This window comes from Molossus molossus, unplaced genomic scaffold (genome assembly GCF_014108415.1).
Source record: "Molossus molossus isolate mMolMol1 unplaced genomic scaffold, mMolMol1.p scaffold_m16_p_1, whole genome shotgun sequence".
Lineage (NCBI taxonomy): Eukaryota > Metazoa > Chordata > Mammalia > Chiroptera > Molossidae > Molossus > Molossus molossus.
This window is the reverse complement of record NW_023425344.1, coordinates 182115572-182134089: the sequence shown is the minus strand read 5'-3', so window position 1 is coordinate 182134089 and position 18518 is coordinate 182115572. Positions and strand designations below refer to the sequence as shown.

Below are 18518 nucleotides of genomic sequence, written 5' to 3'. Positions count from 1 at the left end.
CCAGCACATCATTGGATAAGTTCAACAATACTTGAATACATTGATCAATCTTAACATTACTAAAAGAGAAACAATAGGATATTATAATCTTCTGGTAAAAGCATAAAACACCAAATGAAGTATTCTTGCTAAAAAAAAACAGATTCAAATCAAACAGCAAAAATCTAGAACATAGGAAAACTCTACAGGAGAAAAGATCCAGTTTCCAAAGAAAATAAATCATAAGGGGGGGGGGGGGGGAACGGGAGCAGTAAGAGGGAATCTACAGATTAAAACAGACTGAAGAGACAAATCAGCTAAATGCAATATTTGAGCCTTGTATGTATTCTGATTTGAACCAACCAGATACAATACATATATATATATATATATATATATATATATATATATGAGACAAATCGAAAAAAATGGACACTAGCTGGATAGTCTGATATTAAGAAATTACTGTTAAGTTTTCAGGTGTAGTATGGTATTATAGTTACGTTTTTAAAAATAGTCACATTTATATAGAAAATTGAAAATTACTACTTACCTGGACGATTACTTCTATGTTATGTGTCCTATTACTATAGTTTTTTGGGTTCCACTTCAGTGTGAAAATAGGACCAGACAAATGAATAGCTTGCCCTAAATGAACTCCATCAATCTTAACTGTGACAGAAGTAATGGAGGATAAGGAAAAGGCCAAGACTCTAAAATGAGAGCACATATAAAACATGGTTTTAGGTATTTGTTATTATTTCTATAAAGGAGAATAATCCTATAATAACCTGAAAAGATATAAGTATAGGCAGAACCATCACATAGTACTATTGTCAGGACTACTATTCATATGATCTGGTTTCTTTCTGAATGGTGGCTTTTGGAGTTTTGTAATTCAGAACCTGAACTGGTGAGAAATTAGGAACTATTCTTTTACTTTTTAGAAAGGAAAATCCATTTTCTTTTGATAAATCAAGCTTGAGTAGACCTAAAGTTCTTTCTGAAGAAACTCCTGAAGTCCTGATTTTTCTCATAGGAAGCAAATATAGGTTAGACATCTCACTTTGTTAATCTAATGTCAAACCTACCATCTACTTAGTTGGTTCTCATCCACTCATTTGGTTCTTCTATCTACACTGGAGAAGCAATGTCACAAGTAAGGCTAAGGTTACCAGGCCCCAGACAATATAATGCCTAAATCTGATATCTAGTTCCTATCAAAAAACCTGACTGAGAGATGTATGTTTTACTTAACCAGTCAGTGATCAAAAAAATATATTAAAAGGGCTTGATACCATTTTTTCCAGATTAAGTAGTAAATCTTTTTAAAAGTACAATATCCAGCCCAGCCAGTGTGGCTCAGTGGTTGAGCATCAACCCATGCACCAAGAGATCGCTGGTTCGATTCCTGGGCATATGCCCAGGTTATGGACTTGATCCCCAGTGGGGGGCATGCAGGAGTCGGCCAGTCAATGTTCTCTCTCATTGATATTTCTATTTCTCTCTCCCTCTCCCTTTCTCTCTCTCTAAAAACCAATAAAGAATAAAAAACTTAAAAAGAAAGAGAAGGAAATTCTGACACATGCTACAACATGAATGAACCTTAAGGACTTTATGCTAAGTAAAAAAGCCAGTCACAAAAGGACAAACAATTCCACTTATATGAGGTACCTAGAATAGTTGAATTCATAGAAACAGACAGTAGAATGTTGATTGCCAGGGCCTGGGAGCAGGTAGGAATAAGGGAGTTATTGTTGAATGGGTACAGAGTTTCAGTTTTGGAAGATGCAAGTTCTGATGAATGATGGTGGTGATGGTTGCACAATAATATGAATGCACTTAATGCCACTGAACTGTACACCTAAAAATAGTTTAAATGCTAAATTTTGTGTGTGTGTGTGTGTGTGTGTGTGTGTGTATAGGAGGGAAAGAGGAGGGAGGGAAGAGAGAGAGAAACATGGATGTTAGAAAGACACATCGACTGGCTGCCACCCACATGGCCTCAACCAGAGCTGGGGACAAACTGCAACCAAGGTACATGCCCTTAGCGGGAACCAAACCCAAGACTCTCTGGTCCGCAGGCCAATGCTTTAACCGCTGAGCCACACCAGCCAGGACTATGTATGTATATTTTACCACAATTTTTAAAAAGAAATAATGACTACCAGTGTTTAGTGTCAAACCACCCACCAAAGTTCGATTTCTGGTCAAGGGCCGGTACCTGGGTTGCAGGTTCAATTCTTGGCCCTGGTCAGGGCGCATGCAGGAGGCAACCAGTCAATGTGTCTCTCTCAAGTAGATGTTTCTCTCTCTCAATCCCTCTCTCCCTCCCTCCCACTTTCTCTAAAAAAAAAGAAAAATCAATGAAAAAAATATCCTTGGGTGAGAATTACAAAAAAAAAAAAGATTAAAAGAAATAATGACTTTATTTATAAAAAATGTAACTGGACAATCTTTATCAATATTCATACAGGAATTCAAACTCTTTCACTTAGAATCCCACTTCTAGAATGCTATATGAAGGAATTACCCAAATGAAGGAAGACTCTATGTATCAGATGCTTATCTCCAAATTAGAGAAAAAAATCTACATGTTCACCAATCACATAGGGAAATGGTTAGATAAACTGTGATACATTTTCTCTGTTGAAAAAAAAAAAAGGAATTAAATTAGATTGTGCCTGGAAGGAGACCTGACTTCGGATGGTAAACACACAATACAATATACAGATGATATACTGTAGAATTGTATACCTGAAACCTGTATACTTTTATTAACCAATGTCACCCCAATTTTTTAAAAAAGAATAAACTGTGCTCTATGATTACAACTATGTAAAAATGTGCCTAAAAGAGAATGCATGCTAAGGAAAACTCAAAATCATCAGTAATAGTTCTACTGGGGTGGAGGCGGGGGAATACAAATATAATCCCACTCCCTATTTCCAAAGGTGGTTATTGTATTACTTTTCAAAATAAAATTTAAAATAATATAAAAATATATATTAAAAAGAATACCCTTATGTTTGAGAAAGGTTGTAAGTTTCTTTAATTCACATTGTCAAATTCACATGGCAACTGAATATTTAATTCCATAAGATTTATATAGCTTTTACTTTTTGAAAGCCATGTAGCAAAATGAAAAATAAAAGATTTCTGATATGTAATATAAATATTTTTAAGTAGGATACAAAAGAACAATACATTATGATTATAACAGTATAACAACATGCAAATAAAAAGGTGGGATAAAATACACAAACATAATAATGGTAGGATTATGGGTTTCTGGATGTTTAAATTTTCAGCAGCTTAAAAAAATATATATATATCTTAGAAAAAGGGAGAGGAAGAGAGAGAGAGAGAGAGAGAGAAAATCATAGCTGTGGGAAAGAGACATTGATGGGTTGCCTCCTGCACGTGCCCCAAACAGGGACCAAACCTACAACCTGGGTATGTGCCCTGACCCAGAATAGAACCCACAAACTTTTGGTGTACAGGACGATGCTCCAACCAACTGAGCCATACCAGCCATGGCTAAAATATATTTTTAACTGAATTGGAACAAAACAGTAAGCAATTGATCTTTACATAATGTTTAGATTGTTGAGACAACTAAAGTGGGACATCTCATAGCTGTTACATGGGAATGCAGTCACAGTGATAAATTCTCCATCACTATCAAACTAAAAGTAAATTCTGAAAAATTTCTACATACCTAATATGTGTTGAGTGAAGGAGTCTTTCTAGTGGTTCATGTTTAGGACAACTATAAAGGAGTGACTTAGGATTGGTGATAAGAACCACAGGCCACTCATCAAAGATCAAATCTGCAAAGCTAAAGAGGTCATGATCAAAAGCGAAGATGCGGTACCTAGAGACCAAAGGACAATAAAGTAATTTAGTCACTTCATATTTTAAGAGTCATGAAGGTTATATACAGAACAAATGTAAAAATATAAAAGTATACTTTTTAAGATTATGAGTTTGAATGCACAGTAAATAATACTGTTTCTCTGTCTTCTTCCCTTGCCCCTATTACTTTATATTCCACATTTGTCACAACTGGAATCTAACTGAAGCAATGACTTTAACAGTGCCCTAGAAAAATGTCTGGTACATAGCATGCATTCTTTAATTTTAAATAAATGCTGTTGAATTAATTCATTTGATTTCTATACTTTAAAACTATTTTCAACCTGAGATATTCATCATAAACCTAATATCTGACATTCTTCATACCATCGACAATGCTACATAAACAAATTAAAATAACCTCAATTAGAAACCTTTCACTTGTCTTTTAAATATTTATTTCTATAATTTCAAAGAAATTAACAAAAGTTGTCTTGATTTTCTAAATGCACAATAAAAGGTATAAATACTCATTAAAGAATAACCAAAGTTTTGTATTTTTTAACTTTTACAATTGAGAAATAATTAACTATGGCAGAAACAATAGTGCTCACCAAATATTCCACGTGCTCCCCTGCATTTCCCAGTCTCCCTGGTATTAGGTTGGGACCATGTGACTAGTTCTGGTCAATGGGCTGTGAACAGAAGTGACATGTATCACACTTCTGGTCCAAAGTACTTAAGAGTGGGTGTGAGTTCTCCATGCTCTCTTCCCTGCCCTGGAATTAAGGTGTTGAAATAGTGGCCTTTTAAGATGGAGGAAGTCTGAATCCCTGTCATCCTGTGGAAGAGAGTTGGCCTGACCCATACCAGCTTTACATAAATGAAAAAATAGACATGTGATGTGTTAAGCCACAAGTTTATTTGCATCTACAACAAAGCCTAGCCTAATATTACTAATATACTGTTTTTAAAAACTATTTTACTAATACAACTTAAATGTTTAGTAAGGGCAGGTAAAGGTTAGGTCCTCTCAGTAAAAGTCCAGCTAAAACCCAAGGGTTGGGACACAGGAGAGCAGGTGGGAAGAGAAAGAAAAAACAAGGTTTCATAATTAATATCACTTAACTTATAATTGCAATATTTACAAGAAATAAAGAGGCTGATTAAAGATTAGGAAGGCTATCTGTTACAAGGCAAATCCAGCCCAGCCAACAGCCTCACAGTCATGAATAGATAGGTCTCAGATCAAAGTAATTATAGTAGCCATTAATTACAGGCTTCAAGCATAGCTCTTACACAGATTCTAGAAAAAACAACTAAAATGAGTAAGTACCATGACAATGTAAAGCCGCTTTTTAATTAGTGGAGATAGTTAATATTCAGCTCGGAAAATATTTATTGGGTACCTAACATCTTCAGAGCATTGAGTTTTAATAAGTTAAACAGCAAACTTTATAATAGTTAAACAATGAAATGATACTCATCTATATTCAAACTAGTGCACTTAAATAGTTATTATCAAGGTTATTTATTTAGTTCTCTATATATTTAATTGCACTATACACTTTTCTCTTTTTTTTTTTTTTATCCTCACCTGAGGATATTTTTCCATTTTTTGTACAGATAGAGTGGGAGGGAGAGAGAGGAAGGGAGAGAGAGAGAGAAACATCGACGTGAAGGGACACATCGAGTGGCTGCCACCCGCACAACCAACCAGGGCCGGGGACAAACTGCAACCGAAGTACGTGCCCTTAGCGGGAACTAAACCCGGGTCTCTCCGGACCGCAGGCCGACGCTTTAACCGCTGAGCCAAACTGGCCAGGGCTGCACTATACACTTTTGATAGATAAGTTATGTTTCTTCTTAGAAAGACTTTAACCTTAACAAAACCAACTATCATGTATTTGTAGGACTTAACTCACGAACATCTTATAACAATAACTAGAAAAGTAGATATAGAATTCAGGAGAGCCCTGGTAGGTGTGGCTCAATTGGTTGGGTGTCATCCCGTGCACTGAAAGGTTGCTGGTTTGATTCTGGGTCAGGGCATATGCCCACTTTGTGGACTTGATCTCTGGTAGGGGGCATGCAGGAGGCAGGTGATGTTTCACTCTCACATCAATGTTTCTCTTTCTCTCCCTCTCCCTTCCACTCTTTCTAAAAAAATCAATTAAAAAATAAAATAAAATAAAATTCAGCAGAAGCTCAGCCGGTGTGGTTCAGTGGTTAAGCATCAACTCATGCACCAAGAGGTCGCCAGTTCGATTCCTGGTCAGGGCACATGCCCACAACCATGGGCCCAATCCCCAGTGGGAAACATGTAGGAGGAAGCCAATCAGTGTTCTCTCTCATTGATGTTTCTATCTCTCTCCCTCTCCCTTCCTCTCTCTAAAATCAATAAAGGAAAAAAAAATTTTTTTTTAATTCAGGGGGAAAAGGACATATTTCTTGTCCTAGTGTTTTTTTGTTTTGTTTTTTAAAATTTATTGATTGATTTGAGAGACAGAGAAGAAGGGAGGGAGAAAGAGAGAGAGAGAAACATCGATTTGTTGTTCCACTTATTTACACATTCATTGGTTGCTTCTTGTATGTGCCCTGACTGGAGATCGAACCTGAACTCTTGGTGTATCAGGACAACACTCTAACCAACTGAGCTACCCAACCAGGGCTAGTCCTACTGTTTCTCAATGTGCAGTCCATAGAATGCCTGGTGTGCTTTTAAAAGGTTCAGTTTCGTGGGTTCTAACCCAGACCAACACAATCAAAATCTTTAGAGGTAGAGCCTAGAAATTTTTTATTTATTTATTTATTTATTTATTTATTTTAATCCTCACCCGAGGACATTTTTCCACTTTTTGTTCAGACAGAGTGGGAGGGAGAGAGAGGAAGAGAGAGAGAGAGAAACATCGACGTGAAAGAAACACATCGAGTGGCTGCCACCCGCACGACCAACTGGGGCCGGGGACAAACTGCAACCGAGGTACGTGCCCTTAGCGGGAACCAAACCCGGGTCTCTCTGGACCGCAGGCCGACGCTCTAACCGCTGAGGCAAACCGGCCAGGGCTAGAAATTTTTATTTTTAATAAGACCCTCCATAATTCTTATGCACACTGGCATTTGAGAACTATTGTTAAATGGATGTGTCTTGAAAATCCAACATAACATAGTGACAGCAAACATAACTGTTACAACAAGGCTTTTACATAACTACAAAGATTGCCAGGTACGTATCTTACTTCAAAAACAGAAATATCACAAGTTTTTCCTTAACTGGGATTACCCATGATAGCAATAAGAAAGCTATTATTGCTTTAGCAAACTTAACATGTATAAGTTTTATTCTGTGGGGTAACTACCCCCTTACCTTCTGTCATTCTTCCAGTCTCCCACCTCAAGTTCTAAAGTCCCCTGGAAGTGACGAGTATGCAAAACAGGCATCAGTCCACCGAGAGTATGAAGGTGCCCACACAAATAAGCTGTAGCTGAACTAACCAGTGAAAAATAAACGGAATTATGAACAAAAGAACTTGTAGTGCCAAATTAATAAAAATATTTCTGCAGAAAAGCAAGATAGGTAGAGCAACATAAAATAATTAAAAACAATTCATTTTGATTTTGGAAGCCTGCCTCACCTCATTATTGACCGAACTCCTGGTGATGGAGAAAGAACAGTAAATGTTGTATAGTGTCCAAACCAAATACTGTGGTTGCTCCGACTACTTTCCTTTGACAGTAATAAAAGCTCCTCCATCTGTTTCTGAAATGGAAGAAAAATAGAAGGATCTTTAATTAGGCTCAGGCTGAAATCTAATGTCAACAGATTAAATAACTCCCTTGAAGTATTATAATAATTAGTATATCATGTTTGGGGCTGAAACCCTATTAATTAGTGATCTGTATGAACATCTGTAAGTTTCAAACTGTTTTCACATACAATATAATTCACTTATCATAAAATTAACTCTGAGCTAAGTAAGGCAGGTCTTATCCCCATTTTTATAGATAAGGAAACAAGTAATAATCTTTAGCTTACATAAAATTTTTTTATTTATACATTTCTTTATAAAAATAAAGAACCTCTAACCTTTTCAGCCCTGTATACCACATTGCAATTAATATAGAGGCCACAGATACTAAAACAAGATGCACATTATGTCCACAGAAAGCCTTGACCTAGATATTTCTAGCAGCTCTATAAATAGTAGCCAGAAAGTAGAAACCATCAACAAATTGCATATATCCATACAACAGAGTACTACTTAGCAATAAAAAAGAAAGAACTACTGATACACAGAATAATATGGATAAATCTCAGCAAGTGAGCAAAAGAAACCAGGTACAAGAGTACATTCTGTATGTTCTCATTTACATAAAACTCTAGAACAAACAAAACTAATCTATGCTGACAGAAAACCAAGCAGTTGTCCCCTGGGACTACGGGTAGAGACTGACTTCACAAGAGAACTTTCTGGGGTGATGAAAATGTTCTGTCTTGATTGTAGTGAGAGTTACACCAGAATAGACATTTATCAAAACTCTTCAAACAGTTGAAATGAGTGCATTTTATTGTATATAAATCATCCCTCAAGAAGTTGATTTAAACAATATGTAAATATACATTAATATTATCTGTAAAGTGCTTATAGCAATAAATTCTTGGGCCCCACCCTCAGGGTTTCTAATCTGATACATCTCAGGTAAAGCCTGGAATCCTCATTTTATAAGACTCCAGCTGATTTTCATGCAGTTGATCCTTGAATCACACCTTTTAAAGCATTACTTTAAGGAGTACATTTTAAAATAACATGTTGATCAATTCTATCTAAAGACACGTGGTAGATAGGAAACAAAATATACCTACATTAAATAAAATGCCTAATACACAGAATGCATCAGACAATATTCTGCTCACTTGATTTCAAGGCCCTCTGAACTCTCATATCATTATAAATCTTTCAGCATTTAGTAAATTCTGCCCTTCATGATAATTATTTCTGCACTGGTCTTTTGCCCCATCACTAGATTAAATATCTTAAGAGGCCAGGGACTTAACCTTATCACCTTTGTATTCTTATACATAGACAAATACATCTTGCATATGGGTATGTGCTCACTAAACATTTAATGAGTTGACATTTGTTGTACCAAGAAACGAGAGGTTCCCAGATGTGACTTTTCAGTTTTATTTATTTATTTTAAAACATTTTTTGTTTATTGATTTTAGAGCGAAGAAAGGAGAGAGAGAGATAGAAACATCGATGAGAGAGAACATCGATTGGCTGCCTCCTGCATGCCCCTCACTGGGGATCAGGCCCACAACCTGGGCATGTGCCCTGACCAGGAATCAAACCAGCGACCTCTTAATGCATGGGTCAATGCTCAATCACTGAGCCACACCGGCCAGGCTTTCTAGACAGTTTTAATCTAGCAACAGTTTTAATCTAGCAACAGTTCACCTAGTTGACAAAAACTTTAAAGTATTTACAAATACTTTATTTTTCATTTATTTATTTATCCTCACCCGAGGACATTTTTTCCATTTTTTGTTCAGATAGAGTGGGAGGGAGAGCAAGAAAAGAGAGAGAACCATCGATGTGAAAGGGACACATTGCATGGCTGCCACCTGCATGACCCAACCAAGGCCGGGGACTAAACTGCAACCGAGGTATGTGCCCTTAGCGGAAACTGAACCCGGGTCTCTCTGGACCGCAGGTCAAAGCTCTAACCGCTGACCCAAACCGGCCAGGGCTACAAATACTTTAAAAGAAACTTATTTATTTCATGGTATCTTTACACACACACATACACACACACACACACACACACACACTTTCAGTTAAAAATGGCAACTGCAGCAGGAATTGAGGAATATGCCACATAGTATACAAAACTATATGCCCTATACCTTGCTAAGTGCATTTGCACTTAGTACATATTTAATACATGTTTACTGAATAAATATAAAATGTGAGGTACTTCTTTCCCAGATTTTGGGACAAGAAGAGGGATAGCAATAATAGTGCTGAAGTAGCCAGTAATTTCTTCTGGCCACACCTGTAACCACAATAAAGTTTTTTCTCAAGCATTTCTAGATAAGGACTTGTTACCTAGGATAGTTTTAAGCAAGCTACATGTATCTGGGAAAAATAGGTTAGCTACAAAGAGAAGTGAGATTTTTACTGTACCTTATCTAAAATTCCAAAGAAGTTATAGGGTCTCTTAGGCCCTGGATTTGGGGTGGCATCCAAAGAGATGAAAGAATAGTTGCCAAAGGGAGTACTGTGGACATAATGGAAAGAGCCATCCCTATGTACGGCAGAATATTTCCTAAAAAGTACAAGACAGAAAAGTTTTAGTGCAATCAGAAAAAAATCGGAATTTATTTAAATTTCTTTCCTAATATCACACTATGTTTTGCTTCCTTTGAAATGGCAATTTCCTGATCTGACAGAGAAATACACTGAACTAGATCTACAATGGATAAACTGTAAAAGAAACGTTAAAGATTTTCTCCCATTGTCTCCAAAGACAGTTAACTCCAAAACACGAAGTCACCAAGTAAAGCAGAGAAGGGGTGGGGGTGGGGGGGCTTAAGCAGTCCACTAAACATTTAAAAAGAAATCAGTAAGAATCCAATGAAATGGTATATACCAATCATTAAAAAATGTAGTGAAGCCGTACTTAGTACCTAATAGAATTCACAGTGCAGTGAGATACAAAAGGTGTTTACTTCTTCAAACAGGACTAGAGACTTAACTCAATAAAACCTTGCAAAGAAGTCATCAAACCAGGAGAAAAATGACAGTCTAGATATGGGTCAATAAATCTTTTTCAGTTTCTAAAAACTTATTAATAACATACACAGGGCCCACATCCAGTAATCAATTTATTTATTTATTTTTTTAATCCTCACCCGAGGACATTTTTTTCTTCTTCTATTTTTTGTTCAGATAGAGTGGGAGGAAGAGAGAGAAAGAGAGAGAGAGAGAGAAACATCAATGTGAAAGGGACACATCAAGTGGCTGCCATCCACACGACCCAACCAGGGCCGAGGACAAACTGCAACCGAGGTACGTGCCCTTAGCGGGAACCGAACCCAGGTCTCTCTGGACGGTAGGTTGACACTCTAACCGCTGAGCCAAACCGGCAAGGGCCCACATCCAGTAATGAAAGTCCTTACCACCTTAAATATCAACAGTGTTCGGGTGTCCATAAAGTAGGAGAGTGAAGAGTAAGGAGAAAGGATGGGTAATATAGTACACAGAGTAGGTGCTCGTTAAGTATTCGCTGAATAAATGTAAAGGAAAGTACTCCATAGATTACATTGGGATATACCTATATTATTCAAATGTCAGAACATTATAAGAAAATATCTAAGTGTCTTATATAAATTTTTACCTAAGAGCATATGTGAAAAAATACAAATGAACTTCTGAAATTTAATATGTTGCTAGGGATCTATATTTAAGCCACAATAGTCATCAAAAAATATCATGAAATGAATACATTGTCATAGATATTATAATTAATAGTCAATTCTATTGCCTCTCTTCTTAGTATTTTTTAAATTTCTATTTAAGTGCTTTTTCCTCATTAAAAATTTTATTTCTATTTTTCCTGCTTAATTTGTTTTCAGAATTATTCTTCAGGATTTTATAATCTCATCTCATATGTTTTTTCCATTCCTATATTTTTGACACATTAAAATCCAACTATCTAAAAATAAATCCAACTATTTAAAGGCAGAGGTTAAGATATATGATAGTTAATAACATTTTTTGATTTCTTTTTTTTTCCCCTCACCTGAGGACATTTTTCCATTTTTTGTTCAGGTAGAGTGGGAGGGAGAGAGAGGAACAGAGAGAGAGAGAGAAACATCGATGTGAAAGGAACACATCGAGTGGCTGCCACCCGCACAACCGACCAGGGCCGGGGACAACCTGCAACCGAGGTACGCGCCCTTAGCAGGAACCAAACCCGGGTCTCTCAGGACTGCAGGCCGATGCTCTAACCGCTGAGTCAAACCGGCCAGGGCACATTTTTTGAATTCTAAATTTTGGCATTCTCTGGGGCATTCTTAAACTCAAGATTTAACTTTAAGATTTTCTCTTTCAGGTTGATATTTCTGTAATATATCTCTAGCAAAATGCCATTTATTAAACTCAGATAGGTTAGGCGGTTAGAAACAAAAATATAAAGGTAAGAAACTTTAAAATGACTAATAACTTTACTTTATCAATAACAAGTCAAACCCTAAGTCCTGTTAATTCTTTTTTTTTTTTTTTCAAATCCTCATCTGAGGGTTTTTTTTCCATTTATCTTCAGAGTGGGTGGTAGAGAGAGAGAGAAACATTGATGTGAAAGAGACACATAGACTGGTTGCCTCCCACACGACCCTGACCAAGGCTGACCAAGGCTTGGGACGAACCGAAACCAGGTACATGCCATTGACCATAATCAAACCTATGACTCTTTTGACGCTCTAACCACTGAGATAAACTGGCCAAGGCTGTTAACTCTTCTTTGAAAATGTTTCTTTTCTTTTTTTTGTTCAGATAGAGTGGGAGGGAGAGAGAGGAAGAGAGAGAGAGAGAAACATCGACGTGAAAGGGACATATTGAGTGGATGCCACTCGCACAACCAACCAGGGCCGGAGACAAACTGCAACCGAGGTACACGCCCTTAGCGGGAACCAAACCGGGTCTCTCTGGACCGCAGGCCAATGCTCTAACCGCTGAGCCAAACCGGCCAGGGCTGAAAATGTTTCTTAAGTCTATTCCCATAGTCACAATCAAAGATACAGTTAATAGGAAGTGAAAGATTTTCATCTCCAACTTTTCTAACATTAACAAAAGAGGACTACCTCCTCTTCGAAGTTATGGTTAACATAATTATATGTCAACCGATTCTTTTTGATCTATCATCCTCAAAGTGATGCCACCATCCCCATATCCAGGAACTTTGTTCATATAGGTTTGTCTTTTATTCGTTTCACACCCTTCCCATATTATGACCAGACTACTGCGGGACTCTCCTATGTAACTCCAATCTCCCCCTTTTTTTCTTTTTCATTCCTATCTTTTTGTTGTTGTTGTTGTATGATGTCTTTATAAAAATACTATTTTCATTATGTTACTTGTCTCCTTAGGAACCTATACTGGATGATGAACTATTACCCATCATAACTAAATCTCTATGCTTCTCACTTAAGACCTCCATTAAATTGGCCCCAAGCTACCAATGTCATATTAGTTCTCGTTATGAACTTTTATTTTGGTGATAACCTGTTTCCTTACTGCCCCCAAAAGTTCATTCTAGTTTTTAAGGCTCAGGTTTTTTTTTTTTTTGGTTTCTTTGTTTTTGCCTAAAATATACCACTTGAAGTGTCTTACTTTTCCAAATGCCACCCAACTTTTAAGACTGGACACAATTCTCACTTCTTTTATAGAGTCTTCTTTAACTTGCAACTAGTAGATAAATGAGTTCTGAAGACCTAATGCACAGCATAGTAATTATAGTCAACAATACTGTATTATAATTTCAAAGGTGAAAAGAGACTAGATCTTAATTCTTCTCACCACAAAAAAGAAATGGCCCTGGTTGGTTTGGCTCAGCGGTTAGAGCATCGGCCTGCAGTCCAAAGAGACCCGGGTTCAGTTCCCGCTAAGGGCGTGTACCTCAGTTGCAGTTTGTCCCCAGGTTGGTCGTGCGGGTGGCAGCCACTCGATGTGTCCCTTTCACATCAATGTTTCTCTCTCTCTCTCTTCCTCTCTCTCCCTCCCACTCTATCTGAACAAAAAATAAAAAAATGTCCTCAGGTAAGAAAAAAAAAAAAGAAAGAAATTATAATTATGTGGCATGATAGAGGTATTAGTTATGGTGGTGATCATATTGCAATATATAAATGTAGCACATGAACATGCTATACACCTTAAACTTGTACAAGACTATATGTCAATTATTTCCAATTAAAAAAAAAAAAAATTTTAATTAAAAATAAAGTCTTCTCTCTGTCCACTCCAAGCTGACTTCTGCCTTTTCTGATTTCTTATAGTGATTACCATGTGTAATAATCTAGCAATTCATCAGCCATTCCTTCATGTTCTTTTCTAATTGTTTCCTAAATAATTTTTATCTCCTTTAGTTAGGCAAACTTCCATGAAGGTAGAGGCTATATTTTTTAATATTAACTCTTGTATCTCTCATACTATCTAACTAGCGATGGGCTCTTAATAAATATTTGCTACTTGACTGGCAATGCAGAAATACTGTGAAATTACAATCAAAAGAAGAATTCCAACACATTGAGATTAGAGAATCAGTTTTCTAACTCAAATATCCTTTCACATTCACAGTCTTTTTCACACTCGTAGTACATAAAGAAAATTTTAATATTTGTATGACATTCTGGAATGAAAGGACAAAGCAGCCAGGGGTGACCAACTGGGCTCTTCAGCCACCTCAGAGGCTTAGAGAATAAGTATTTCAGCATTCCTAAAACCTACAGTACTCTAGATGACAAGCTCTGATCTAAATGACTTCTGCTATGCATCAATGGGAAAAAAAAAAAAAAAGAAGTCTATGTGGAATAGTAAAAGTACCATTAGCCAACAAAAAGCATGAAAGCATATGAAATAAAAAGAATTAAAAGAAAAAAAATCCCCAGACATAAACAAAAAACTGAATCTGTCACACATTTTTTTAAAAAGCCTCCTTTTCTATATTACCAGTTTCTATAAATAGAAATTTTATCTGTTAAAAAATGTTTTCACTCATTCATTGACAACACATCATGGTCTCATAATGTTCATTACAGTACCTGTAATAATTCTCGACGCTGTCCAGACTTGGAATGTTGAATGCATCTAATTAAAAAGAAAAGAGCAATCATCTATATTAAAAAGAAAAATGCGCACTGGTCAGTATGGTTCATTTGGTTGGGCATCATTTCATGCACCAAAAGGCTGCTGGTTCAATTCTCAGTCAGGGCACATGCCCAGGTTGTGGGCTCAATCGCTGGTGGGGTGTGTAAAGGAAGCAACCAATTGATGTTCTGCTCTCACATCAATCTTTCTCTTTCTCTCTCCCTCTCCCTTCCTCTCTCTGTGAAAATATTAAAAAGAAAAATGCAAATATTTTAATGACTAAAGAAAAATGACAATTCTTTCAATAACACTGATAGAATGATAATTAATTAGATTGATCATTTTTAAAATTTGAAAACAGAATTCAGATTATCTGGAAACTTGTTTAAGGCATTTAATGTACTGGAAAATAATAAGTACTTTGAATTATGAATTATTTAGAATACATGTCAGTTTTTGAAAAATATTTTATTTATTTTTATTAATCCTCACCCAAGGATATTTTTCCATTGACTTTTTGATAAGAGTGGAAGGGTGGGTGGGAGAGAGAGAAAAACATCGATGTGAGAGAGACAACTGACTGATTGCCTCCTGAACGAGCTGACCAGGGCCAAACCGGCCAGGGTGAGAAAATACATGTCAATTTGAAGTTACAAGATTGGACGGTTATTGCTGCTGTTTTAATCATGTGATTCTAGAAGCCAGCAAAGACTAGATAGATGCATGCCTGGTATATGGATACATGCCAAGTGTGTACACTGATGGGTTTGGCTTCTTTCACTTAGCAAAATATGTATTTTTGTTGTTGTTATTAATCCTCACCTGAGGATACTTTTTCCATTGATTTTTTTTTTAGAGAGAGTGGAAGGGAAGGTAGAAGAGAAGAGGGAGAGACAGAGAGAGAGAGAGAGAGAGAGAGAGAGAGAGAGATGTGAACGAGACACATCGACTGGTTGCCTCCTGCATGAACCCTAACAGGGGCCAGGGATTGAACTGCAACCCAGGTACATGCCTTTGACCAGGAATCAAACCCACAACCCTCTGGTGCACAGGCCAATACTCTAACCACTGAGCAATGCCAGCCAGGGCAAAGTGTGTATCTTTAAAAAACATTCACCTGCATGGGTGTTGCTAGAAACTTTTCTTCCATGTAAAGAAGAAAGGACCATACCAACTTTCCCCTCAAAGACCAACAGTGACATCTGTAGTTTTAAAATCACATATTATAGTTGTATTTCAGAATTGTGACCTTCAGTATCTCTAAGTCTATGTTACAATGTCCCATTTTATAATTTTACAATCTGAATTGGAGAATCAAGGCTCCTGGAGGAAATAAAAATATAGTTGTTGTTTTTTGTTTTGTTCTTTAATCCTCACATTTTTCATTAATGAGGACATTTTTCATTAATCTTCAGATAGAGCTGGAGGGAGAAAGGGAGGAAAAGAGAGAGAGAGAGAAACATTGGTGCCAGAGAGAGACATCAATTGGTTGCCACCCGCACAACCCCAACCCGGGCCGGGGACAAATCAAAACTGAGGTACGTGCCTTTGGCTCGAACTGAACCCAGGCAACGCTCTTACCGCTGAGCCATACCAGCCAGGCAAAAATATAGTCTTGATTATATGTGGCTCTTGACTCTTACCATGATTCCCTTTGATATCAAGCCACTTGGTTTTTTCCATGACCCTTGTCTTCTTTAGAATACCATGGTAAGTTTGCCATTCTACCTCCTGCTGCCTAGATCCCAGCATGTCCTTTGTTTTGGCATCTGTCAGATCTCCTGTAGATTTACATAAGAACTGAATCACAATGCAAAATAAACCAGAGGAGGTTCAGTTTATTTTAATGCACACTGAAGGAACAGATACTTGAAGTATTCATAAGTATTCACTTAGAAATCCATTTATGTCCAAAGCAAGCCATCTACATTTTCTCAGCAAGAGCTTTATTTGTTTCTTATAGGTTAGCAAGTGCCTATTTAACTTCCTATGATATTAGAAATGGGTTGTGAAAAAATATATATATCTCTTTAAAGAGAGCATGGGATTTTAATGAAAACTATTAAGAAATTCCAACAGCCTTGGTAGGCGCCTAATATCTTTGGCAACCACTGTAATCTGACCAAGTATTATTTTTACAGCAAGAAGCAATCTGGAAGGTGTAGACTGGACAATGAAATAGAAAAATTTCTAGAAAAGTAGACAGACACTTGAAATTGAAGTTTTCCATAAAATGAGGACTGCTATTTCATCATATCAACAGAGGTGTTTCAATAAGGTGGGTGAGATGAATGCCTTAGTAGACAAGATAGATGCTCCTTTAGCTTCTCTTCCAACACAGTTTGGGAGCAAATGGTTAGGGGTTTGAAGGAAGCTCTAGAGAACCCAAGTCATAGAAGTACCAAGGGATGAAGAAAAAGTGTCCTGAGTCATTCAAGCCTCAAACAACTGACCATATCAGATTAACAAACTCTGTAAAAACCATGGAAAAGTTGGGGTTTTTTTTAAAGATAACTTTTGATTGTGGTTACAGAGCTTTCCTTAATTCTTTCTCAAATTCAGGACTGCAACAACAAAAACAGATACAAATACAGTAGACATTAAGTTGAGAACACTGAGTCCTGCTTCTAGGGCTTTTAACAAAATATTGCTATGACAAATCTTTTAGCCTGGATCTTAACTCAGTTATCCATAGGCAAATGGAATTATAATGTGTTACCTCCTCTACAGAAGGAGGGCTCACCTGGGGCTGTGGCTGTAGTTTTTCCAACGTCCCCAAAGGGAAGAGCTGCAGCCCTGGCTAGTATTCTACCTCTTGGACCACAGAACACCACCACAGCACAGCAATTCTCCTTACCTGTTGCTAGGACGAGAGCTGGTTGAATGATGTCAATAGTTTCAGAACAGAACTTCTCTAAGTCTGTAGCTCTGCCTGGATCGTGAAACCTGCTCAGGTGAAGGTCGGATATCTGCCGAAAGCAAGTATTAAACAGAGACATGAGTCAGGAAGAGGCAGCATGGACAGAGCGACCCAGCGGCTCTCTAGGGGGTTAGGAAAAGGCAAAGGTTCAGTGCATCGAAGAACCCCCACGGAAAAGGGCCGAGCTCCACCCCCACCCCGGAGTTTGGGGCCCGAACAGGCACAGGTGGTGCCCTCTCGGAGCCTACCCGCGTCTCACCAAGTCCTGCCAGCTTTGCAACCACCCCCCGCCAGGCTCCCCCTGCGTCACCTGCAGACCCCAGAAGATATTGCTGGCTCCAGGGCCCGGCGCAGGATGAGGCCTCCTGGGGACGCGGGGCTGAGGCAGCGGAGAGGTCTGGCCGGCCAGGCCATAGTGCTCCAGGAGTACGGCTGTGATCGTGGCGGCCGCCAGGCCCGCGACCACCCTGAAGGCCAGCACTGCGGCCATGCCGCCCGGCGGGGCACAGCGCCCGCGGCAGCGGCTCGGGCCGACCTTCCGGACTCCGTCGCGGAGCCCACAGCCCCGCTCTGGAACGCCGCCCCGGCACCTGCGCCTCCGCGGCACTGCCCCTCGCGGCTGCCCGCGGCTCCGGGTTTGGTCTGCTAAAGTAATGAGGGCGGAGGAGAGCAAACCGAGACCCCCGACGCCAGAGACGGTTGCCGAGGGGTGCCGGGGAAGGAGCCGGTTCCGGGAGGCGGAGGCTAGAATTCTGGCTCCGCCTTAGTCATTTCAGACCTCCGTGAGCCGACTTCTTCCCAGTAAAACGGCCTAATAACACCTCCCGGGCTTGCTTACAGCGTTGTGAGAATCAAAGTGTGCAGGAGAACGCCTTTTAAATTGCAGTACAAAT

General features: G+C 38.3%; 1 protein-coding gene across 3 annotated transcripts in view; it reads right to left on the bottom strand.

Moving 5' to 3' along the window:
* The window catches only part of TMEM62 (transmembrane protein 62), a 32483-nt gene extending 14361 nt beyond the window's left edge, over positions 1–18122 (bottom strand). Inside the window, exons 1-9 of one of the 3 annotated variants that reach the window (XM_036265299.1) lie at positions 17936–18122; positions 17563–17674; positions 16349–16486; positions 14660–14705; positions 10026–10167; positions 7473–7597; positions 7205–7327; positions 3701–3856; positions 533–692 (exon numbers count right to left, since the gene is read on the bottom strand). In XM_036265299.1, the coding sequence (XP_036121192.1) occupies positions 533–692; positions 3701–3856; positions 7205–7327; positions 7473–7597; positions 10026–10167; positions 14660–14705; positions 16349–16486; positions 17563–17674; positions 17936–18115 (1182 nt within the window). In that variant the 5' untranslated portion in view covers positions 18116–18122. Of the gene's footprint in view, positions 1–532; positions 693–3700; positions 3857–7204; positions 7328–7472; positions 7598–10025; positions 10168–14659; positions 14720–16348; positions 16487–17562; positions 17675–17935 lie in introns of those variants that run through there. The other 2 variants (XM_036265307.1, XM_036265316.1) reach the window with 2 other exon arrangements.
* Positions 18123–18518: the final 396 nt, after the last annotated feature.